The sequence below is a fragment of the Microcaecilia unicolor genome, chromosome 6 (genome assembly GCF_901765095.1).
Source record: "Microcaecilia unicolor chromosome 6, aMicUni1.1, whole genome shotgun sequence".
Taxonomy (NCBI): Eukaryota; Metazoa; Chordata; class Amphibia; order Gymnophiona; family Siphonopidae; genus Microcaecilia; species Microcaecilia unicolor.
The window spans coordinates 242438580-242465417 of record NC_044036.1 but is presented as its reverse complement, the minus strand read 5'-3'; the positions used below and the strand labels follow the sequence as shown (position 1 = coordinate 242465417).

General features: G+C 43.2%; 1 protein-coding gene across 1 annotated transcript in view; it reads right to left on the bottom strand.

The window, feature by feature from the left end:
* MAMDC4 (MAM domain containing 4) overlaps nt 1-26838 on the bottom strand; it is a 510080-nt gene that overhangs the window by 364404 nt on the left and 118838 nt on the right. The window contains exon 10 of the mRNA XM_030206971.1: nt 21045-21203. Within this exon, the coding sequence (XP_030062831.1) occupies nt 21045-21203 (159 nt within the window). The remainder of the gene's footprint in view (nt 1-21044; nt 21204-26838) is intronic.

The window sequence follows — 26838 nt, the reverse complement described above, 5'->3', positions numbered from 1 at the left end:
CCTTCTGTAATATTTCACAATCCTCTCGCGAGTTAATGACTTTGAATAACTTTGTGTCATCAGCAAATTGAATTACCTCGCTAGTTACTCCCATCTCTAAATCATTTATTAATATATTAAAAAGCAGCAGGCCTAGCACAGACCCCTGAGGAACCTCACTAACTACCCTTCTCCATTGTGAATACTGCCCATTTAACCCCACTCTCTGTTTCCTATCCTTCAACCAGTTTTTAATCCACAATAGGACATTTCCTCCTATCCCATGACCCTCCAATTTCCTCTGTAGCCTTTCATGAGGTACCTTGTCAAACGCCTTTTGAAAATCCAGATACACAATATCAACCGGCTCCCCTTTGTTCACATGTTTGTTTACTCCTTCAAAGAATTGAAGTAAATTGGTCAGGCAAGATTTCCCCATATAAAGCCGTGCTGACTTGGTCTTAGTAATCCATGTCCTTGGATGCGCTCTATAATTTTGTTTTTATGTGTCAACATTTTTATTGATGATTCCACCTGGTAACACATCCATTAGAGTACATTCACAAGAAATTGTAAAGCTATCGTTCTTATGTACATTAATCTTAAGTTGCTATCATCAGTTTTTGTTTTATAACAGTACCCTCTCTTACCCCCCTCCTCCCTTACTACCTTCACTTTTGCCATGTACACTGAAAGAAATAATAGTCAGCATGTTACATTAAACTCAAACCGTAATTCCAATAGTAACACCTTACATTATTCCATGATTGAAACCCTTGTTACTATTATTCCCCCCTCCCCTCCCACTCATCCCCTCCCCCCCCCCCGTCTTTTTAAATACTCCATGCTCATTCGTAATCTTTTCATGGTCTAGTCATAGCCATCCTCTTCATTTTCCTTTATTTAATGTGTTGGTAAAGGTTCACTGCCTTAGTGGTGCTTCTTAAAGCTCTATGTACCATTATCCTCTCTGTCTATTGTATTCCTTGTCCAGACTATAATTTTGTTTTTAATAATAGCCTCTACCATTTTCCCCGGCACCGATGTCAGACTCACCGGTCTATAATTTCCCGGATCTCCCCTGGAACCTTTTTTAAAAATTGGCGTTACATTGGCCACCCTCCAATCTTCTGGTACCACGCTCGATTTTAAGGATAAATTGCATATCACTAACAGTAGCTCCGCAAGCTCATTTTTCAGTTCTATCAGTACTCTAGGATGAATACCATCCGGTCCAGGAGATTTGCTACTCTTCAGTTTGCTGAACTGCCCCATTACGTCCTCCAGGTTTACCATGAAGTCAGTAAGTTTCTCCGACTCGTCCGCTTGAAATACCATTTCCGACACCGGTATCCCACCCAAATCTTCCTCGGTGAAGACCGAAGCAAAGAATTCATTCAATCTCTGCTACGTCTTTGTCTTCCTTGATCGCACCTTTTACCCCTCGGTCATCCAGCGGCCCAACCGATTCTTTTGCCAGCTTCCTGCTTTTAATATACCAAAAAAAATTTTTGCTATGTTTTTTTGCCTCTAATGCTATCTTTTTTTTGTAATCCCTCTTGGCCTTCTTTATCTGCGCCTTGCATTTGCTTTGACACTCCTTATGCTGCTTCTTGTTATTTTCAGATGGTTCCTTCTTCCATTTTCTGAAGGCGTTTCTTTTAGCCCTAATAGCTTCCTTCACCTCACTTTTCAACCACACCGGCTGTCTTTTGGACTTCCGTCTTTCTTTTCTAATTCGCGGAATATGTTTGGCCTGGGCCTCCAGGATGGTATTTTTGAACAGCGTCCATGCCTGTTGTACAGTTTTTATCCTCTCAGTTGCCCCCCTAAGTTTTTTTTAACCGTTCTTCTCATTTTATCATAGTCTCCTTTTTTAAAGTTAAACGCTAACGTATTGACTTCCTATGTAGAGTTACTTCAAGGTTGATATCAAAACTGATCATATTATGATCACTGTTATCAAGCTGCCCCAGTACCATAACGTCCCTCACCAGATCATGTGCTCCACTAAGGACCAAGTCTAGAATTTTTCCTTCTCTCGTCGGCTCCTGCACCAGCTGCTCCATAAAGCTGTCCTTGATTTCATCAAGGAATTGTACCTCTCTAGCATGTTCCAATGTTACATTTACCCAGCCTATATTTGGATAATTGAAGTCACCCATTATTATCAATATTGCCCATTTTGTTTGCATCTCTGATTTCTTTTATCATTTCTGCGTCTACCTGCTCATCCTGGCGAGGCGGACGGTAGTACACTACTATCACCGTCCTTTTCCCTTTTATACATGGAATTTCAACCCACAATGATTCAAAGGTGTGATTTGTGTCCTGCTGAATTTGTAATCTATCTGAGTCAAGGCTCTCGTTAATATACAATGCTACCCCTCCACCTGTCCAGTCCACCCTATCACTACGATAAACTTTGTACCCCGGTATGACAATGTCCCACTGGTTATCCTCCTTCCACCAGGTCTCAGTAATGCCTATTATATCCAATTTTTCATTTAGTGCAATATATTCCAACTCTCCCATCTTATTTCTTAGACTCCTAGCCTACCACGGTCTGTTGTGCAACCTCACTATCCAGAAACCCTATCTTCCCTGTTTGTGAGGTATCCTTGCAAGATACCTTATCCTGAACCATGCGCTGTTGGGTAATGCCTGAATCTCTGCCTGGGCAGCACCTGGGGCAACTTTTGAAAGACTGGCTCAAAAAAGAATTTACTGTTCCAGAAGTCCTGGGCCCAGTATGCTTACAGCGTGCACACCACTTGGGCTGTCGCCAGGATAGCATAGTCTGGATTTGAGTGGTCATCTCCAAGGTGCACAATTACCTCCACAAAGTTGCCATCTTGCAACAATTTAGAAACAAGTGGGAGACTTTGGAATATGATGGTGTAAAAATAAAAATCTTCCATGATTACTCACAGGCCTTAATGGAGTGGAGACACCACTTCACGCCTTTATGCATGCAACTTAATGAAAGTATCATCCGTTTTATGCTGCTTTACCTGGCAATATTGAAAAACCATATTGGGGGGGAGGGGGGCAATGCCGCACTTTTGAATTGCCACAAATGCACAGGACTATATTACTGAGACTTTTACTTTCTGCATGAGACTCTCCTTCCTGATGTCATCATATGCTTTTCAGATTTATAAGGTCATAGGCCAGGGTTGCTATCAGCTGCATATTGTTGCTACTGTTGTTTCATACTGTCAGTGGCATACCAAGGGTGGGGCGGTGGGGGCGGCCTGCCCCAGGTGCAGATCATAAGAGAGTGCTCAGCTACCATGGGTATCTCCCCCTTCCCTCCCCCTCCTTTCCCAACTGGTGCAGTGCTGCCATGGGTGTCCCTGTACCTCCAACTTGTGCGGTATCATTCTCCCTTCTTACTTCACCCCCCCTTGCCCGCTGCAGGCCTCCAGCAGCGTAAGCATCAGCAATGTAAATACTGCCTTCGCCCATCCTCGGCAGCCTTCTCTTTACAGCATCCTGCCTACATGGGATGCTGTACAGAGAAGGCTTCTGGGGCAGGCTGAAGGCATCGCTTACATTTCTGAGGCTGTTGGAGGGCCTGGAAGCTTGGAAGACTGCAGAGTGGGGCATGGGTGGAGAGAGGAGGGAAAGTGATGCCAGACCACATGGAAAGGGAAAGAGGGGTGAAGAGAGGACAATGCGATGCCAGACCAAAGGGGAAGAAGGGTGGAGAGAGGAGGGAGAGTGATACCAGACCACAAGGGAAGGGGAAGGGAAAAGGGGGTGGAGAGAGAGGAGGGAAAGAGATGTCAGACCACAGGGAAAAGGGAAAGGGAAAGGGGCGGAGAGAGTAAGGGACTGTGAGTGAGATGCCAAACCACAGAGGAAGAGGAAAAGGGGATGTGATGCCAGACCGAAGAGGAAGTAGGAAGCGAGAGCAAGGATGAAGAGTTGGAGAAGAGAGAGGGGGCAGAAGCTGCACCTACCAGGGAGGAGGAGAGAGAAAGGTGCGATGCATGAGGGAGGGGAGACTGGGAATAAATTGGATCTGGGGAGGAGGAGAATGAGATGCAGTACTATGGGGCAGGGGAGAGAAGAGGGAGAGATGCTGGCCCTGGAGTGGGAGTGCAGAAGAAATAAGGGAGAGCAACATGGGAACAGAGGGAGGCGGAGGGATGGGGACACAGAGGGCAGATGCTGAACATGGGGGGGGGGGGGGGGAATAGGGACAGGGACACAGAGGGGATGATATGGACAGGAGAGATAGGGACCAAGAGGGAATGGTGGACATGAAGAGAGATAAAAAGGCAAATAGATAGGAAATACTGGAAAGCAGAAGAAGGATATGGATATGGGTGGGGATGGGAGATTAGGAACAGAGAGAGGAGAAATAAAGATGGAGAGAGGGGAGATACTTGAATGCACCATATAAAAAGGAAAGAGGGGGCACAGGCTGGATGGAAGAGAAAGAAGGGGCAGGCTGTGGATAGAAGGGGCAGAGAAAGTGGGCAGACACCATATAGAAAAGGGGAGAGGGTAGACACAGGATGGGAGAGTGCAGACACTGGATGGAAGAGAGAGAGGGCAGACACTGGATGGAAGGGACAGAGAAAGCAGGCAGATGCTGTCTGGAAGGCAGAGAGAGAGGGCAGGTGTTGGATGAAAGAGAGAGAGAGAGAGAGAGAGAGAGAGAAAGAGGGCAGACACTAGATTGACCAGAGAGAGTGAAGAGAAGATGAGGAAACGACAAAGGTAGAAAATAAATATCTTATATTTTGCTTTAGGATACAGTAGTATTGTAGCTGTGGTAATAAATAGAAAATGAAAATAAGGTGATCTTTTTATTGGACTAATTTTAATACAACTTTCAGAGACCACAACCCCCATCTTCAGGAAAGGACATTATACCATAACAGCAGCATATTATACTGACCTGAGGAAGGAGGTTCTGGCATCTGAAGCTAATTGAAAAATGTATTAGCCCAATAAAATGGTATTATCTTATTTTCCATTTTTTTGTTTTATTTCTGTTTGTTAATTTGTAAAATGGTGATTGATACTTGACAGGGATTTTTTTTTTCAAAAATACAACTGCTATCTTTATATTTATATTTTGCACAGACTAGGGGACATGTTTCACTGTTTCTATGGTGTTGCATTGTATGCAGAATCTGGCTTCTTGGGGGTTCAATTAAATTTTTGCCTACATATTTCTATTTTTAGTTTGTGGTTACTTATTCTATACTGGGTGAGAGTGTATCTGTGTTCTCTGTTTGTGAAAAAGACATGGTTTTCTGTTGGCAGGATCAGCTTTACTAATCCGGCCTGTTTAGTTTTACAGTGGGTATATTGATGTTCTAGTGCTCACTGCAATGTTTAAGATACTGCCTTTTCCTAGGTACACCCTTGTTGTGTGACTTATGGATTATTACTGTAAGCCATACAAATGCAACAAATAAATAAATAAATATTTTTTAATATCGAGGAGGGGGTGTTAAAAATGCTATGGGCCCCAGGTGTCAAATATGCTAGGTACGCTACTGCATACTGTTGTACTATTTGTTCACTAAACTTGTTTCTTTGCAGGTGCCCTATTGCTGTTCCCTGGTTCTGTTGGGGTACTAATATTCTTACAGAATTCATACCCTAATCTACCTGGGTGGGAGCATCGGGGGGTCCTACAGCATTTAACGTGTGTCCCACTGACTGACACAATATGTGTTGGTTGGATATAAGGTTTAATGGTTCTTGATTTGGTACTTGTTTGGGAGGAGAGCATGGGTTTAATTTTTTGGGTTGGGTTAGGGTAGGGACCCATAACAGGAACAGCAGAATTTTGCACTCTCTATGGTTTTGTCTAGGGGTTTGAAATCTGTGTGAAGGTCCCGAGGTGGAGGCTGGGCACTCTGGGAGATTTGCCAAAGTTTTTTTCCCTGTACTATTGACTTTTTCTAGGTCATTTATGTGATTGGACACTAGCTGTCAACAGGTTGCTCTCTTAGAATGTGGGAGGTACCATTTCGCTGGTGAAGTGCACAAAAATATTAGTGGTGTTTGGCTGTCAGAAGGCACATGCTGCTTGCATCCAAGAAACAAGACTTTCTGATGTGGAACATGAAAAATTAAAGCATTTAAAGTTTATTATTCCTCTGCCACAGGGCGTAGAGGCAGGGTTGCAATCCTTATTCATAAAAAGCTATCATGTGAGGTCACCCCTTGTACAAAGATGAAAATGGGCAACTGTTGTTATTTAAATTGATTGTACAAGGCACCACATTTACACGTTCGGTGGTTTATGGACCTAATATGCCAGATCCCACCTTTTATAGGAAAAAGCCTCTGTTTGCCTTATGCAGATCAGGCCCTGATTGTAGTAGGAGACCTTAATTTAATTATGGATCCTGAGATAGATAGATCCTCCTTGGCGGCTACAGCTGTTAAACAGCAAGAAACTACTTTGCACCATATTTGTAAGACTTTGCAGTTAGTTGATCCATGGCACTTATACCACTCTGGAGAAAAAGATTACACTCATTTATCCTGAGCGCATGATACTATCCCCCTCTTTTACAAAGCTTTGCTAGCGGCAGGGGCGTAGCCAGACACCCAATTTTGGATGGGCCTTGGTCTAAGATGGGTGGGCAGAAGAACTCTGCCTTGTCCCACAAGTGATTTGGTCTCTCCCTCTCTCGACTGCATGCCATATGGTCTATGAAACGCCCCCCCCCCCCCCCCCGCATACCTTATAAATAACAGATTTTCACCGGCAGCGAGCAGCAACTAATACACATTGCTCATGTTGACCCCAAAGCCTTCCCTCTGATGCATCTTCCTGTTTCCGCATAGGCGGGAATACATTAGAGGGAAGGCTGTGGGGCCAGAGTAAGCAGTATGTATCAGTTGCGTCTCACTGTAGGCGAAGATCTGCTATTTACAAGGTATGCGGGAGGGACAGTTGTTGGGAGTTTTCAGCTGGTGGGACTTGGGGATCCTTGCCAGTCACATCATAGGTGTGCTGCTACTGGGTGGGCCAGAGCCCAAAGTGGGTGGGCCTGGGCCCACCCAAGCCCACCCTTGGCTACGCCACTGGCTAGCGGCTACCAGTGCGGTAATGCCACACGGCTTTGTAAAAGGGGGGAATGCCTAGATTAGATTATATTTTGGTGAGCAGAAAAGTTTTTTCTTAGTTCAATCTGCTAGCCTAGGACCTTTAGAGGTGTCTGATCATAATGTGATTTGGATTAATTTGGAAACAGATCCCTTTTATAACCAACTTCCTGGCTGGTGTTTTCCAGCATATTTACACAAAGGCACAGAGTTTCAAAAATATCTCCTCACTAAGTGGGAAGATTTATTTGTCCTTTAATGGACATCATATAGATCAGTGATTTTCAACCTTTTTGTTTATTTTTTTTATTCTTTCATTCATCTACCTTGTGGCACACTTACAAGGTGCAAACATTGTCAAGGCACACCACTGTAATCTAACCCATACCTGCGTGTCCCTGCTAAGAACCATTCCATCCCTACTCATACCTGTAACCTTCAGAAGTAGTTATTTCATTTAAATATGCTACTGAAATATATTACAGCATCAATATACCTGTTACTGGGAAACTGAAACAAGATGGACTGTTACAGATCCCTACACAGACACCACATGCCAGCAGAATCATTTACCTCAGCTGCAAGTACAGAACATGACTCTCACCTGATACAATATACAGAACCGCATAACAACATGGAGAAACAAACTGAAAGCAGAGATACAGAACTCTGCATGTTGTGCAACACCAGAGAAACAAAGAAATGTGTGTCCTCCTGTACGGTGCAAAATAAAATCGACACATGAAAATTCTCAACACCGACATAATTTGATCACTAAACTGAAAATAAAATAATTCTTCCTACCTTTGTAGTTGGTGATTTTATTATTCCAATCATCCTGTTCCCAATCTTTGGTTCTGCTTTCCTCTGTCTGTGCTCTTAACTCTGTTTCCAGGGCCTCCTTTCCATTTGCAATTTCTTTTCTCACCTCCTGCCCTATCCTGATTATAATCGAAAGAGAAAAACGCCTATATTGCGACCCAAATCGGGAGATGGGTGTCTCTCCCATGGGCGCCCAAATCGGTATAATTGAAAGCCGATTTTGGGCGTTTCCAACTGCAATCCGTCGCGGAAACGGATAAAGTTGATGGGGGCGTGTCAGAGGCGTGGTGAAGGCGGAACTAGGGCGTGGTTATCGGCCGAGGAGAGATGGGCGTCTTTAGCTGATAATCGAAAAAAAAGGTGTTTTTACCACAATTTTGGGTCACTTTTTTTTTAACCCTTTTTTTCACGAACAAGTCCCAAAAAAGTGCCCCAACTGCCCAGATGACCACTGGAGGAAATCGGGGATGACCTCCCCAGACTCCCCCAGTGGTCACTAATCCCTTCCCACCAAAAAAGCCACTTTAAAAACTTTTTTTCCAGCCTCTATGCCAGCCTCAAATGCCGTACCCACCTCCATGACAGCAGAATGTGTCCTATCCTGTGACAGCCTTTCCCTGGTTCTGATGTGGCTCTCGGGTGAGTGTGACACCTTTTCTGTTATGTGGGTTTAGGGTATTGGGCTCCGTCATTCCACTAGCTTGTGGCAAATGCTCACGATGTTGGTTGTTGGTAGGCTCTACTCCCATGGTGCGTTTCCCCCTGCTTACTGGGTCAGAGTGTGCCCTGTTGTGTTTCTGGTAGTCCATGAGGTAGTGGCCATTTTTGTAAGCCAGTTTTAGATCCCTTTCACGTGTTAGCCACGTTACAGAACTTAGTTCTTACCTTGAATGTGGCTGAAAGAGGGCATTGTACAGCATTCTGCCAGCTCGGACCTACTGCTCATCTCAGTACCAGGGAGACTCGTTGCCAGTGGGGCACAACCTCTGATCTGCAGTTAACTGTGAGTAAGCGTGCTTATTCCAATAAAGGACGTTTTCGGAGAGATTAGTCTTCAGGTGTAAACTGATGTGCCAAGGTTATATAGCAGCAACAAAGTCCTAGAGGCCTGCGTGCATGCAGGTCCCTGGAGCACTTTTAGTGGGTACCGCAGTGCACTTCAGCCAGGTGGACCCAGGCCCATCCCCCCCACCTGTAACACTTGTGCTGGTAAATGGGAGGTCTCCAAAACCCACTGTATCCACATGTAGGTGCCCCCTTCACCCCTAAGAGCTATGGTAGTGTTGTACATTTGTGGGTAGTGGGTTTTGGGGGAGGGGTGTTGGGTGCTCAGCACCCGTGGTAAGGGAGCTATGCATGTGGGAGCTTTTTCTGAAGGCCACCGCACTGACCTCTAGGGTGCCCAGTTGGTGTCCTGGCATATCAGGGGGGGCAGTGTACTATGAATCCTGGCCCCTCCCATGACCAAATGGCTCGGATTAGGACGTTTTTGAGCTGGGCGTTTTTAGTTTCCATTATTGCTAAAAAAAAAAAAAACAAACGCCCAGCTGAAAAACATCCATTTTTTTGAAAATACGGTCTGTCCCGCCTCTTCACGTACCCGTTTTCGGACATAGATGCCCATGGAGATAGGCGTTCGCGTTCGATTATGCCCCTCCACGTCTGTTTGGCACTGATCTTTCACGTTCTGCTTTCTTCAATTTCTCTGCCTCCTTCTAAAATTTATCTCATCTCCCCTCTTCCCTTCCCTTCATGTGTAGCCAGTCTCCCCTTTTCTTTTCCCTTCATGTGCAGCCTGTCTCCTTTTTTCTCTTTCCTTCCCTATATGAGCAGCCTGTCTCCCCTCTTTCTCTTCCCTATCTGTGCAGCCTTGCTCCCTTTATGTGCAGCCTGTCTCCCCTCTTTTCTATCCGTCCCTATATGTGCAGCCTGTTTCCCATCTCCCCTTCCCTATATATGCAGCCTGTCTCTCTTCTTCTCTTCCTTATATGTGCAGCCTGTTTCCCCTCTTTACTTCCACATCCATTATCCATCTTCCCTCTGTGTCCCTGTTCCTATCTTGCCCCCCTGTTCAGCATTTCACTTCCCCAGCCCAAAATCTCCATTCTGTATCCTTACCCCCATTTTTCAGCATCACCCCTCTGTGTCCCTATCTGCCAATGTCTAACATCACCATTTTCCCTGACCATAGGCTCCCTTCTGTGGCCCTAACCACCCCTCTCCTAAGTTTAGTATTGGCCCTCTGTATCCCACCCTCCAAATGGCTGATGAAATTTAATGTGGACAAATGCAAAGCGATGCACATTTGGAAGAATAATCAAAATCACAGTTACCTGATGCTGGAGTCCACCTTAGGAGTTAGCACTCAAGAAATAAATCTAGGTGTCATTGTAGACAATACTCTGAAATCTTCTGCCCAGTGTGTGGCGGCGGCCAAAAAAGCAAACAGGATGCTAGGAATTATTAGGAAACGGACACAAAATAAGACCAAGAATATTATAATGCCTCTGTATCACTCTATGGTGCGACCTCAGCTTGAGTCTTGCATTCAATTCTGGTCACAATATTTCAAAACAGATATAGCGGAATTAGAAAAGGTTCAAAGAAGAGTGACCAAAATGATAAAGGGGATGGAACACGTCCCATATGAGGAAAAGCTAAAGAGGTTAGGGCGCTTCAGCTTGGAAAAGAGATGACTGAGGGGAGATATGATTGAGGTCCACAAAATCCTGAGTGGTGTAGAACAGAAACAACTGAATCGATTTTTCACTTTTTTAAAAAGTACAAGTACCTAGCAGAAACGCAAATTGTAGCAACACTCCATACTACACATCCCAGGCCAAGCAGTTGCTTCCCATGTCTGACTCAATAGTAGACTATGGACTTTTCCTCCAGGAATTTGTCCAAACCTTTTTTAAACCCAGATACGCTAACCGCTGTTACCACATTCTTCGGCAAAGAGCTCCAGAACATAATTTATTATTTTTATTTATTTATTTACGTCAATTTATATACCGTACCTTATTGCTATTACAAGACAGAACGGTTTACAATTTATAAAATAAAAGAAACAATACAATATGTACAGGTTGGACAAACATTAGAACTCCAATCATTACAGGAAAGCACAGCAAAAACACAAACTAGCTACATAGGATGAAAACAGTATAACTCATGATTTAGTATACAGAAAAGCACCGCAAATACAGGATTAAGTACATAATATAATCTACACAAACATAAACAGTACAGTTTTGATTTAATATACATTACAGATACCCATTTATAACCTTTCTTCCATTATTCTAAATTCTGTTCTACATAATTGATAAAATAGAAGGTTTTCAAAAGTTTCCGAAAATGAAAGTAAGATTTCTCAAGTCTGATCTCTTTTGGAAGGCCATTCCAAAGAGAGGGGGACAAATAGAAAAAAGCCGAGTTCCGTGTAGATTCCCATCTAGCCCTAGCGAGAGGAGGAATCACTAACCTGTTGTCTGTTAGGGATCTAAGGGTTCGTGTGGCAGTGTAAGGAATAGTTAAATTTGACAGATAGTCAGGGTTTAGTGTATAAAAAGCCTTATGGTTCAAAACTAAGGCTTTAAACTTAACTCTTGCTTCAACCGGAAGCCAATGCAGTTGATGTAGTAGAGGTGTTACTCTGTCATCCCTCCGGGCCCTACAAATCATACGTGCCGCTGTATTCTGTATTCTTTGTAGTCGTTTCTAGCTAGCTTGAGTGATCCCTGCATATATGATATTACAATAATCTAAGCTTGAGGTATTATAAGCAGATGTCAATGTTTTAAGGGAATCCTTACTAATTGAATTCCTAACTGACCGAAGTCTCCTAAGATGGAAGAAAGATTTTTTCACTACATCGGATATTTGTTCCTCAAAAGTCAGAGCAGAATCGATTATAACCCCGAGGTATCTAAAGGATTTAACTGTAGGGATGTTCTGGCCAAATAGCATAGGTACCACTGCTGGACATGTGCCCTGTCCTACTATCTAAGATGTTATAGTCTTATCTGGATTTAATACTAATTGATATGTTGTGAGCCAATCTGCCACTTTATCCAGACAGATTTGAAGCGGTGTAAGGTCCATATTAGACAGTTTAACATAATGAATAAGAAGGAAATCGTCCGCATATGAATAAAAACTAATACCCATTGTTTGAATGAGGAGTGCCAAAGGACTAACATATAGATTAAACAGTAATGGGGACAGGACTGATCCCTGTGGAACTCCACATGGTAGATTGTATGTTGTAGAGGACGATTGCTGCTGAACTACTTTAAATGAACGTTCGCTAAGAAAGGATATAAACCATTTCATAATTGTCCCTGAAAGACCAATCTCACCTAATCTGTCAAGAAGTAGTTTATGATTAATTAAATCAAAAGTTGCAGATAGGTCAAGTGAAACAACCAAGGCAATATAGCCAAGCTCTAATTTTGCATGAATCTCACTTAACAGCGAAGCCAGGATAGTCTCTGTGCTATGGCCTTTCCTAAAGCCCGATTGTCTAGGATGTAACAAATTTTTGGAATCCACATATGTTTGCAATTGTCTGAACACTATTGTCGCTATCACTTTGGATAGGAACGGAAGATTAGAAACTGGTCTATACTTGTTGGATGTTAAAGGATCTAATGAGGGCTTCTTCAGAATAGGCTTTACTAGCGCCTCTTTCAGAGTAGCAGGGACTACCCCTTCAGAAAGACTCCATACGATGATTAAATACATAAACTGTTGAATTTCTAGCCTGTGGTTTTTCAACCATGCTGATGGTATAGGATCCAAGGAACTGTAAGTGGGTGAAAGACCTGCGACTAAAGTGTGCAGTGATTCCATAGATGGGAGTTCAAAGTCCTGCCAGGGTATGGTTAGTTGTGAATTTGGGGAGTTGTCAATATGACTGATCCCTGATACCCTTGGGAATTGGGCTCTTAGATTCTCAATTTTAGAGCTGAAAAACTTTGCCAGAGTTTCAGAATCAAGAGCAGGTGATTCTCTATTTTCACTAGTCTTAGTTGTCAAGCGTTTCATAATATGGAATAACTTTCTGTGAACTAGCAGCTTCCTTTATTTCTTTGGAGAAATAAGTCGTTTTAGCAGCTTTTAGTTGTGTTAAATAATATTTTTGACACTGCTTACATTTCTGTTTAAGTTCTATAGTTCTGTGCTTCCGCCATTGGCGTTCAGCTCTACGTATCTGTTGTTTAGATAATTTTAATCCTGGATGGTACCATGGTTGAAACGTTTTGTATTTTTATTAATTATTCTTTCTGGTGCAATATCTTCAAGAGCTACAGATAGAACTTGATTCCATGTTCCAATTTGATCATCTATAGAAAGTGTATCAAAATTTAATGGGAACTTATCCGCTAGAGAAGGTAAAGATGACGAGTCAATTTTTTGTAGACTCCTTGTTTTAGTATAGGTGGAATTGGTATTATATAACAACTGTGGTACAGATAAGTAAAATTGAAGAAGATAATGATCAGACCATGATACCGGAGTTAGTACAATTTTTGAACATCTGACTTCATCCAATTTATGTGTTATTATCAAATCTAGTGTATGTCCAGCAGTGTGAGTTGATCCATCCACATGTTGTATAACATTAATATCCCGTAAAAATGTTACTGAACGTGGATTAGATTGGTCATCTATATGGACATTAAAATCACCTAGTATTATAAGATTTGAAAACCTAATTGTGGCATCTGCAAGGGATTGATATATGTGGTCCCACCCCACTGCTGTAGTGGAAGGGGCACAGTAGTACGTGAAAAGGGGAACTAGCTGTACTAAATTTTAGCAGTAGAAGTTCAGGGTGTGAGAGTCTATGATCATTGATTTCCTGAACCTTAAAATCAGACTTAAATATTATAGCCAATCCACCACCTTTTTTCCCTGTACGTGACAAATAGCTAACTGAATACCCTGGGGGTAGACATTGAAAAAGGTAAGATTCTTCCCCTGATAAAAGCCATGTCTCAGTAATAGCAAATAAATCAAGCTGATGCAGTTTACAGAGATCTAAAATATAGGAGAACTTACTCTTGAGAGATCTACAATTAATTAAAGCTGTGGACAGCAAAGAAAAAGGAGGGGTGATATCGGGGACTCTGTTATTGGATGAGTGAAAAAAATATTTCCTATTTGTTTTAAAAGTATTTCCATGTAACTTCCTCGAATGTACCCTAATCTTTGTACTTTTGGAATGAGTAAAAACTCGATTTACTTCTACTCATTCTACACCTCTCAGGATTCTGTAGACCTCAATCATATCTCCCGTCATCCGTCTCTTTTCCAAGCTGAAGAGCCCTAACCTCTTTAGCCTTTCATCATACGAGAGGAGTTCCATCCCCTTTATCATTTGGGTCACTCTTCTTTGAACCTTTTCTAATTCAACTATATCTTTTTTTGAGATACAGCGACCAGAACTGAACACAATACTTAAGGTGCGGACACACCATGGAGCGATACAAAGGCATTATAGTACTTTCGGTCTTATTCACAATCTCTTTCCTAATAATTCCTAGCATCCTGTTTGCTTCTTTAGCCACCACCGCACACTGAGCAGAAGATTTCAGCGTATTATCTACAATGACACCCGGATCTTTTTCTTGAGCGCTGACCCATAAGGTGGACCCTAACATCAGGTAACTATGATTCGGATTATTCTTTCCGATGTGCATCACCTTGCACTTGTCCACATTCAATTTCATCTGCCATTTGGATGCCCAGTCTTCCAATTTCCTAAGGTCTTCCTGCAATATTTCACAGTCCGCATTTGTTTTAACAACCTTGAATAGTTTTGTATCATCTGCAAGTCTGATCACCTCACTCGTTGTTCCGAGTTCCATATCATTTATAAATATGTTAAATAGTACCTGTCCCAGTACAGATCCCTGCGGCATTCCAATGTTACACCCTCCTCTATTGAGAGAAATGACCATTTAACCCTACCCTCTGTTTTCTATCCAACAACCAATTCCTAATCCACACCAGAACCTTACCTCCTATCCCATGACTCTTTAATTTTCTCAGGAGTCTCTCATGAGGAACTTTATCAAAAGCTTTCTGAAAATCTAGATACACTACATCAACTGGCTCACCTTTATCCATATGTTTATTCACACCTTCAAAGAAATGAAGCAAATTGGTGAGGCAAGACTTCCCTCGGCTGAACCCATGCTAACTCCGTCCCATTAAATCATGTTTGTCTACGTGTTCTGTAATTTTATTCTTTACAATAGTTTCTACTATTTTGCCCGGCACCGACATCAGGCTTACCAGTCTATAATTTCCCGGATCATCCCTAGATCCCTTTTTATATTTCAACAGTTTTTATTGATGATGTACCACGTCAAACAAAACCAATAAAGTCAAACATTTTGTAAACATTCAGTCATGTCATAATTGTACATGTGCATCTAGTCTAACATCATCATCATTATTTTACATCCTTTCCTCCCCCTTCCCCCCCCCCCCCCCCAACCTCCCCTTTATTTTACTCCTTTACCTTTATCTACTTATTTCATGGTAATTATACTAGCAATATCTATTATAGGTCTTAACCGGTCCAAAATCCGGAGCAAATATCTGCTGGATGTCTCACTATCTAGAACATATCCAATTTGTTAAGCACTGCACTTCTAGCCTTGTGGGAGATATTTTGTAAATATTTAGACCATATATTAACAAAGATCTTTCTTTTCTTTGGGTTACCGTAAGCCTCCCTGGCCTCCCAGAGCATTAGCTCATGGAACCTATTTCTCCAGTACCAAAAGGAGGGTGGCTCAGCCTGCAGCCAATGTCTGAGTATACATTTTTTCCCCACTGCATGGGCCTTACACAAGAATAACTCCTGATTTTTGTCTGAGATCCCATAAGCATTGCTTTTATTCAAAAGCACTCCCCTCCAGGACCCTAGAACCCTTTTTAAAAATCGATGTCATGTTGGCCACCCTCCAATCTTCAGGTACTATGGACGATTTTAATGACAGGTTACATATTACTAACAGTAGATCAGCAATTTCATGCTTGAGTTCTTTGAGTACCCTTGGATGTATGCCATCCGGTCCAGGTGATTTACTACTCTTTATTTTGTCAATTTGGCTCAGTACATCTTCCAGGTTCACTGAGATTTCTTTCAGTTCCTCCACATCATCACTCTTGAAAATCATTTCCGGTACAGACAGATCTCTTACATCTTCTTCCGTAAAGACAGAAGCAAAGAATTCATTCAGTTTCTCCACTTTTTGCAGCTGGATGTATACTGGTGTTCTAGGTATTTGCAGTGCTGATTTTTCATAATTACAGTTATTACAGTTTGAGGTCTATTTACAAGGTTTTGGTTTTTTTTTACTTCTCAGTGTCTGGTAGTGGAGGGATTTTGTGTTCTTTTATTGATGTGAGACTAGAGTTTGAACAGAATGTTTTTGTAATTCAACTTCTGCTCTGTACTTGTTGCTGGGAGTTTTATTGGTTGATTTGGGAATGTTCAATGTGAAGAAATAGTTATACTCTATGTGGGCAATTCTATAGCTGGGCACCACAATTTAGGTGTACTAATGTTGCACGCTGAGTGCCAATTCTGTAAAGGCATCTGTGCACCAAGATATCATTAGAGAATACTAGCCTAAGTTGGCATTTACACACCTAAATGTAAGTGTGAACAGTTATGACTCGACACAGCCATATTTTGGCGTGTGAGCCTGCCTCAGGGGTGTATGTTGGTGTATCCAGAACGCACGTTTTATCTTTTTCTCAGCACAGCATGGTTGAATACAAGCAACTTCTCATACATATATGAGAAAATATAACACCAACATACATCACAGGTACTGTGACCCATGAAGTAGGCTCACACACCGAAACACAGCCGTGTCGGGTCATTCTCTGTTGGTTTTGTTCATCATATTAAAGATCTTACATTGACTTTTTGGAATCCTTGTTTTCCTGCCTCACTTCTTTTGTGTTGTTCTACTCACTCATGAGGTTTTGGTTTTCTCCTTCTTGTGTTTCTGTTGTGAACAGTTATGTCAGGTCAATAGCAGGCGTAACTGTTCACAGCCATGCGACACTTTAGCACATAACTTATTTGTATACCCCTTGCAGGTATGCGCTATGTGACTTGTGCATTATAGATTAGTGCTTTAGCACTTATGCATGTAAGTGAGCATTATATGCACACAAGTGCTAGTATTCTATAACATCTGTGTACAAATGGCGCCTACGGGCACACTGTTATAGAATTAGGGGGTGCATAATTTGCATAAAATTGACTAAAGGGTAAGTTGGTATGGGAACTTGAGAACTGAAGATGAAACTAGGGGCAGAGCATAGGTTCCTTAAAACAAAAAGGCGTTCTTCTGCCTCTGGGGAGGGAAGAGAAAGTGCTGGGGGGAGGGGGATTGGAGGAGCAAAGAGAGAGAAGAGATGCTGATTGGGTAGAGGGGCGCCGACTGATAGGTTGCAGGGGGCACCAGAAACTGGCAGTGGATCTGCCAGGGACAGAGCCTGGGCAAAGCTAGGGGTTTTCTGGAGACTGGTGATATCCAGCACCAGTATCTGGATACCTAATGGGATAACTTAGAACAGCAAAAGAGCTATCCTCAGGGTCGGCCCTGCCACTAGACACATTAGTCTCCTAAATCTGCAAACTTAGCGCCAAAATGTAAGTGCCAATTGAATGTTATATGTGTAAGTGCTAGATGCGCACTCAGTGGTATTCTGTAATATGAGCATGCAAGTCGCACAGTGTATAAATGCAAGGAGGGTGGAATAGAGGGAGGTGCATGAGTGGGGCATAGGTGTGTTAAATATTTACACACATAGATTACAGAATAACTACATTTATGTGCTAAAATGCTACATGTAGGTGTATATTCCCCTGCTATTGACATGGCATGTGGGAATGCCTAAATGTTAGCGTGTAAATGCCAACTTAACACTAGTATGCTATAACACAGATGCCGTTATAGAATTTTCACTCAGTATGCTGCATTTTGATGACTAAATTTTGGTGTACTTTACAGAAATGACCCCAGGTGTCTACCCAAGGTAGCAGAGTTTGGGGTGCAGTGGTGTGGCTCCAGCACACACAAAAGCCTTCCTCCTACCATGGCTGCAAGTCTACATCCTCTCGTGCCAGCATTGAAGCACTGATGTTTGCTATCTATCTCTGAGGCAGACTTACTGTTGAAGGGGTTCAGGACACAACAACATTTCATAGCGGGCTTATATTTACAGTGCCTGCATAGCACAGTCTTCTTTAAATTGATGCCAATGTGGGAGGAGGTAGAGGGTCCAGCATCAGCCCAGAAGCAGGGAGGGAAAGTGGAGATGAGCTACTGGGCAACTTGGTGGGGGGGGGGGGGAGCAGTTAGAAGGGAAGGGGAGATGCTGGCAACCTTGGGAGGTTGTAGAGAGGGGAAGGAGATATGCTGGCAATCTGGAGGGCAGAAGGGAGGGAAAGAGGAGATGCAGAACTACAGGGGAGGGGAGGGGTGGAAGGCCTTGGAATCACCCTAGGGGGGAGTGCATGGTTGAAGGTTTGCCTAGGGCATCTGATACCCTTGGGCTGGCCCTGGCTGTCCTAAGTTATTCTATTAGGTATCTGGATACTGTTGACAGATATGTTGATATCTGGATAAGGGTGGTGGTTGCTGCTACATCCAGATATATAGTGCCAATATCTGTATATTGGCCAGTGCTGACTATTCAGCAGATGTGTAAATTAAATGCCAACAGCAGAGTTGACATTGACCTGTTTGTTATTTGTACTGACTACTATTCTTCCTTTGCACTTTCGGTTGTGACACAAATGAATCAGTGCTGGGCACAATGAGGTAATAAACAGTGCAGGAAAATTTATAGTAATGGGCACTGATTGATATGAGACCCTGAAAAAATGCTTCTGGAGAATTTTGGTGATACATAGCAGGGCGTGCTTATAGCAGTGTAGTACCCTCAACTGTCATTTGCTGCTTTAAAAAAAAATCTTTTTGCTTTGAATTCTAGTGTCAAACATGAAACTGGTGTTTCCTACAGCAGTATAAAACATGAAAGTGCCACTGTTTAAAAGATGTGCCAGGGTGATAATAATTGTGTTTTGTGTTTTTTTGCTTTTAATGGGAATACCATAGGAAACATCTGCTCTCAGAGCTCTTTAGGGACTCACAGCTGATGCATGTATGGTAATAGGGATGTGCATTCATTAGCATGCATTTGGTTTGTTAGTTCACCTTAAAAAGTTTAGTGTGTGTGGTAAATAAATTTAAACACGCACTGTGGGGGGACGTAGTTATCAAGGTATAGTAAAAATTGGACATTTACTGAATCTTGATTTACCACAGGAGCCACCAACCTGTGTTATCTCAATAGTGCAGGTTGCTGACTCCCATGTAAAAAGAATAATGCTGCTTGTAAGTCACCTTTCTAGCAGTATTATTCCATTGACCCAGGATCACTGACTCACCAAGCTGCAGGCTGATGTTCCCAGTCCACGGTTTAAAGGGGCCGGCAACCTTAAGAAACTGTTATGACCAGAGCCCCCTCCCCGAGGCTTGGCAGCCTGATGTTCTCGGGCAGTAAAATAACTCCAACTTTTTGCTGGAGTAGTTGTGGTGTGCACCCAATGTTCACCATAAGCTGCATTATAGTCTTACATAATAACGAACTGTTTTACATTTGTATATTTTGCATCTCATTACTATGGCCCCTCAACATAGTAGCCCAGACAAAATAGGCCCGACAAAATATCCTTGTAACAAAATAGTCCTTGACACATTGGCCTCTAACAAATAGCCCTAGACAAATTGGCTCCTCTCACAAATAACCCTTGAGAAAATAGCCCCTGTAACAAAATAGCTTTTCTCAAAAATAAAAAGTATAGGCTATCCAAATGGAACAAATCCTTAATGAAAAGAAGGAGAGGGAGATTAAAATAAGTGCAATCATCAATTAACATTTCTCACCTCTTTCCATCCCTTCAGAGGCACCAATCCCCCCTTCAGATGTCTCTCTCTCCACCAATGATGCCCTCTGTCTCCCCCTGCCTCTCTCTCTCTCCTCCCTCTACCACCACCCCTCAGTGCCTCTTCCCCACCATTCAGTATTGCCCAGTTCTCTCCCACCTTCTCCCACTATCAAGCTTTGCTTCTCTGTTTCTTTCCTCCCCCAACTATCAGTTTTGTCCCTCGGTCTCTCACCCACTCCTCTCTCTTTCTTTCCTCCCATTTCCTGCTTCCAACATTACCCTACCTCTCTCCTTTTCCTCTCAGCCCCAGCCCCAGAAAAGAAAAGCAAACTGGGAGCTTCCCCTCCCGTTTGCCTGTCTGCCTGAACCTCAATTCGATGGTTGTCAATAAAAGACAAACTCTGCATGGAGCCATAGAGCTCTGCACACTGCTAACAGCGCTGCCATTCCCATCCCTTATGATACAACTTCAAGTTCGGGCAGGAATGGCAGCGCTGTCAGCAGCGTGCAGAGCTCTATGGCCTCATGCAGTTTCTCTTTATTGACAACCACTGAATCGGGGAGACAGCAAGTTCAGGCAGAGAGGCAAGCGGGCGGGAATGCTCTCAGTTTGATTTTCATGCTGCAGCTGGCCCCGAATAAATGCACCTCTCGGCAGTGACACCTATGCTTCTGGAGTCAGCCAGGGATCAGTATTCACTGAAAATAGGATTGTATGTTTTCATCACAGTTTGTTCTACCCTTGTCAGGCCCTTTTGTTGGGACTATTTTGTCAAGGTCTATTTTATTGGGAGCTTTTTTGTTCTTTTTAATTTTTTTTTTTTTTTGGGGGGGGGGGGGGGGGGCTATTTTGTTTCTGGACTTTTTTGTTGGGGCTATTTTGACCCAGTACCCATTACTACATAATGTGAGGTAACCTAAATAATGCTGTGTTAGGCACTGCAACCAACATTAGAGCCCTTTAATACGTGTTAAGGGGCATATAACACGGGTTAGTGCTCTAACACAGCTTGATAACTAACCCCCTAAGTCGAGTAATATGCATGAAAAATTTACATTAAATTGAGTATATGAAACAAACCAGAAAGAATCTGAAAACCAGGAAAAAGTCCAAACAAACTGAAAATGAACAAAAGATTCCTACTGGATACCATACCTGGAAGTTCTCAGGAACAAGGAAGACCACTCTTTCTCTGAACCAGCCCTCTCCAAGGTCTCCAGACTTTCTTCTGACTTCACTAAGCTTCTCTGAAGCACGTGTTTTAATACTTAGGTTGCATGTGTCAGAGCCATACATGTAATAATACAGCACAAGCTGTAAAGACAAAATGAATTATATTAGAGATCATTTAAAAAGGCTTTTCTGTATATTAAGCCTCTTACACAATAAAAGAAGCTTTTCTAAAATTATACAGCTGCATATGCACATTAAGGGGTGAATTCTATATATGGCGCCAAAAAAATCACTATTCTATAAACTGTGCTTAAAGTTAGGTACGAATCGTGCCTAACTGTAGGTGCAGCAGCTAAAAAGTGGTGCAAATACCCGCCTGTAAATTTAGATGCAGATGCAATTATTCTTACAAGAACGCCCATGACCCTCTCATTTTCACATCCCCTTTTTTGTCTCATGCTTAAAATTTAGCTGTGGTTACATGCACGTATTCCAATTAAATCTAATTAGTGTCTTGGTGGTCACGTGTTGATGTGAGCGGCAGAGGACACATTCTAGGCTTGCTGCTCGGGGATCCTCTCCCTTCATCCCTTTCTCTTCAAACCGCATAGTGTTTTTCGAGAACATTTGTTTTCACTTACCATCCTGGGAGTCTATGGACAAATTTTTAAGCAGAACAGCACTTCCTATGTCGTCTAAACCGTCACGGCGGGGCCAAGATCGGGCTCACCCTGTAGAAGACAAAATGGCTGCTTCTCCTCCATCAGCACCCCATGCCCCAGACTTTTTTCCGGAATTGACCAAGGTGGTCATTAAAGCGCTAGATTCAAGGTTTGTGCAGCTGTCCAAACAAATTGCAGGGATTGCTCAAACAACCTCAGAATTAATGTGTCAGACCGGCGAGCTTCAATGTCACGTTTCCGAGGTGGAGGATCTGCTCCAGTCCCACAGCACAGATATGGAACGTTTAGAGGCCTTAACATGCGCTCAACAGTTGAAAATTGAGGACTTGGAGAACAGAGTGAATCAGGAGAATCTACGTTTTGTGGAGTTCCCAGAATCAATACCTGAGTCCTCCCTCTCTTCTTATGTTTGTTTGTTACATTTGTACCCCGCGCTTTCCCACTCATGGCAGGCTCAATGCGGCTTACATGGGGCAATGGAGGGTTAAGTGACTTGCCCAGAGTCACAAGGAGCTGCCTGTGCCAGGAATTGAACTCAGTTCCTCAGGACCAAAGTCAACCACCTTAACCACTAGGCCACTCCTCCACCTCTGGAGTCTTGGCTTTTGGCGCACTTACTTTCTGTGGGGGACCAGGGCACTATTCATTTGGATTGAGTGCATCACTTAGGTCCTCCCCGCACAAATAATGACAGACCCAGAATTGTAAAAGCGAAATTTCATTGTCTCAAAAAGCTCAGATCCTTCGCCTCTACAAGAATAAACCCGAGAGCATTCAGTTTGAAGGCCGCCCAATCAGGATTTTCCAAGATTACTCCGCTGCTCTTACTACTAAACATCGCACTTTTGCTCCAATCTGCTCCCAACTAGTGACTAAATATCTTTGGTTCTCTTTGCAATACCCAGCCACTCTGCGCATTCATAAGTACATAAGTACATAAGTAGTGCCATACTGGGAAAGACCAAAGGTCCATCTAGCCCAGCATCCTGTCACCGACAGTGGCCAATGCAGGTCAAGGGCACCTGGCACGCTCCCCAAACGTAAAAACATTCCAGACAAGTTATACCTAAAAATGAGGAATTTTTCCAGTCCATTTAATAGCGGTCTATGGACTTGTCCTTTAGGAATCTATCTAACCCCTTTTTAAACTCCGTCAAGCTAACCGCCCGTACCACGTTCTCCGGCAACGAATTCCAGAGTCTAATTACACGTTGGGTGAAGAAAAATTTTCTCCGATTCGTTTTAAATTTACCACACTGTAGCTTCAACTCATGCCCTCTAGTCCTAGTATTTTTGGATAGCGTGAACAGTCGCTTCACATCCACCCGATCCATTCCACTCATTATTTTATACACTTCTATCATATCTCCCCTCAGCCGTCTCTTCTCCAAGCTGAAAAGCCCTAGCCTTCTCAGCCTCTCTTCATAGGAAAGTCGTCCCATCCCCACTATCATTTTCGTCGCCCTTTGCTGTACCTTTTCCAATTCTACTATATCTTTTTTGAGATACGGAGACCAGTACTGAACACAATACTCCAGGTGTGGTCGCAGCATGAGAATCGTTGGCATTCTTTTACCAATCCAGAAGAAGCTCAGTCATGGATACAATCCCTGGAGGGTTCCTGAGAACTTGGACATGTGTATTTACTGTGCCTCTCCTGACGTATTGTCTTAGTTAATTAGAAGTTGTTGTAGAATCTTCACAATTGGGTATACAGATGATTTCTTGTTTGATAAGGGTGCTCTGCATATGAGTAATTTTCTACAAAAGGGTGGGGTTATACCCCTATAGCATCGGTGCTGACCATTTGTCCTCTCCCTACTTGGGTCTGTGACATTTTCAATGTTTATGAGGGTGTGTTTGGGGGGATTTGGGTGAGTTGTTGGGTATAAAAGGATATGGTTGGGGTGGAGTGAGTGTCGGTTGGGATGTGCAGTGTGGGTTTTTTTGTGAGTCAGGTTGTATTGATAGGTGGCTGTTCACTCTGAAAAATGGAGCAGTGATCCCCTGGGAGGAGGCTGGGCCCCTGGGGGTTTTCTACTTGCACTGGGTCAATTTGATTGTTTCCTTTTTAATTGGAGGAGACCCTGGTGGGTGATCACGCACTCCGTATTGTTTCCTGAAACATTTTGGGCATTTCGTCGCCAGTGAAACGTTCCAAGATCTCGACTCAGCTCAAGCACCATAGAGCTTCTATTGCAGGGGACTTCCTTTATTTTGTACAACTCTGCAGTTGGTGGACCCGTAGTGCCTATTACATCCCGCGGTGAGAGATTACACCCATCAATCTAAGGCCCACCAATCCTGGTCCCGCATAGATTATATTTTCTTATCTCAGGTTTGGCTTTTTCGGGTACGCCGAGCCACCATAGGCCCATTAGAGATCTCTGACCATTCTCCAATTTGGGTGGACATAGACTTGGCTAATGTGGGACAGTCAGCTCGCTCATGGAAATTCCCCTCTTACTTACTTCAGGATGTCACTTTTTTGTATCATCTTAAGCCTCGATGGGACTTCTATGAGGAAATTAATGCTGACTCCTGTAATTCTCCTACTCTCTTCTGAGAAGCTTCTAAAGCAGTGCTTCAGGGCGAGGTAATAGCCTTTATGAGTGCTAGAGCCAAACGACTATCTGCGGGAATTCTGAGACTAGAACAGCCCTACATTTAGCTAAAAAAGCTTATCTTATGATTTCATCCCAAACTAACGGTGAGAATATGTCAGCTGCTTTGGCCGCATTAAATTCGCTTATTCACAATAAAACTAAAACATGTTTGCTGGCGCGGCGCTATTATTTTTAATGATTTGGTAATAAAACAGGGAAACTTTTAGCACACGTCGTTCGCACGTGGTCGCCTTGTCAATTTATTCCCACGATTACTATCAAGCAAGGGATCTGCGTCTCTAGACCAGAAGAGATAGTTTCCGCGTTTCACTCTTATTTTGCAAATATGTTCTCTGTGGAGCAGCGAAGTCATGGCCCATCAGTTCAGGACTATCTGGAGGACGCTGGCTTACCACGTCTCTCTCAGCCAATTCGAACCCAGCTATCCCAACCTTTGCGGGCCCAAGAAATTGAAAAGGTAATTAAATCTCTTTCACTGGGGTCTGCCCCGGGCCCCAATGGTTTTTCTAATGAATATTATAAAATGTTAGAACTCCAGATTTGCGGCCCTCTCCTTTCTTATTACGACTCTGTGATGGAATGGGGTTTTCTCTCTCCATTGGAAAATGAGGCCGTTATTACCCTTATCCCAAAACTGGGTAAGCCGTGGGACCGAGTACAGTCCTACCGGCCAATTTCTTTACTAAATGTGGACCTAAAAATTCTAGCACGAGTACTAGCTGACCGCTTAGTCCCGCATATTGCTACGTTGGTAAGGGACCATCAGGTGGGGTTCATTTGGGGTCGCCATGCTACTTTGAATGTTCGAAAGGTGCTTCTTTCTATTGCCCACAGTCAGTCTACCAAAGAACATTTGTTACTCGTTAGCTTAGACGCAGAAAAGGCGTCTGATAAGGTCCGCTGGGACTATTTGTTTCAAGTTTTATCATATGTGGACAATGGGGAGCCGGTTGATATTGTATATCTGGATTTTCAGAAGGCGTTTGACAAAGTGCCGCACGAAAGACTCCTGAAGAAATTGCAGAGTCATGGAATCGGAGGTAGGGTATTATTATGGATTAAGAACTGGTTGAAAGATAGGAAGCAGAGAGTAGGATTGCGTGGCCAGTATTCTCAGTGGAGGAGGGTAGTTAGTGGGGTCCCGCAGGGGTCTGTGCTGGGTCCGTTGCTTTTTAATGTATTTATAAATGACCTAGAGATGGGAATAACTAGTGAGGTAATTAAATTCGCCGATGACACAAAATTATTCAGGGTCGTCAAGTCGCAGGAGGAATGTGAACGATTACAGGAGGACCTTGCGAGACTGGGAGAATGGGCGTGCAAGTGGCAGATGAAGTTCAATGTTGACAAGTGCAAAGTGATGCATGTGAGTAAGAGGAACCCGAATTATAGCTACGTCTTGCAAGGTTCCGCGTTAGGAGTTACGGATCAAGAAAGGGATCTGGGTGTCGTCGTCGATGATACGCTGAAACCTTCTGCTCAGTGTGCTGCTGCGGCTAGGAAAGCGAATAGAATGTTGGGTGTTATTAGGAAGGGTATGGAGTCCAGGTGTGCGGATGTTATAATGCCGTTGTATCGCTCCATGGTGCGACCGCACCTGGAGTATTGTGTTCAGTACTGGTCTCCGTATCTCAAAAGAGATATAGTAGAATTGGAAAAGGTACAGCGAAGGGCGACGAAAATGATAGTGGGGATGGGACGACTTTCCTACGAAGAGAGGCTGAGAAGGCTAGGGCTTTTCAGCTTGGAGAAGAGACGGCTGAGGGGAGATATGATAGAAGTGTATAAAATAATGAGTGGAATGGATCGGGTGGATGTGAAGCGACTGTTCACGCTATCCAAAAATACTAGGACTAGAGGGCATGAATTGAAGCTACAGTGTGGTAAATTTAAAACGAATCGGAGAAAATTTTTCTTCACCCAACGTGTAATTAGACTCTGGAATTCGTTGCCGGAGAACGTGGTACGGGCGGTTAGCTTGACGGAGTTTAAAAAGGGGTTAGATAGATTCCTAAAGGACAAGTCCATAGACCGCTATTAAATGGACTTGGAAAAATTCCGCATTTTTAGGTATAACTTGTCTGGAATGTTTTTACGTTTGGGGAGCGTGCCAGGTGCCCTTGACCTGGATTGGGCACTGTCGGTGACAGGATGCTGGGCTGGATGGACCTTTGGTCTTTCCCAGTATGGCACTACTTATGTACTTATGTACTTATGTACTTATGTACTTATCCAAACTTTATACAGAGGCCCAACGGCCCGCTTCCTAGTGAATGGGTTTAAATCTCCTACCTTTGAAATTCAGATGGGTACGAGACAGGGCTGCCCCCTCTCACCGCTCCTATTCCTATTCTATCTGGAACCTTTGTTGCGCACGATATTGATGGACCCCGATATCTCGGGTATCTCTTTACCGGGCCAATCAGTAAAAATTTTGGCCTTTGCGGATGACTTATTCCATGCTCG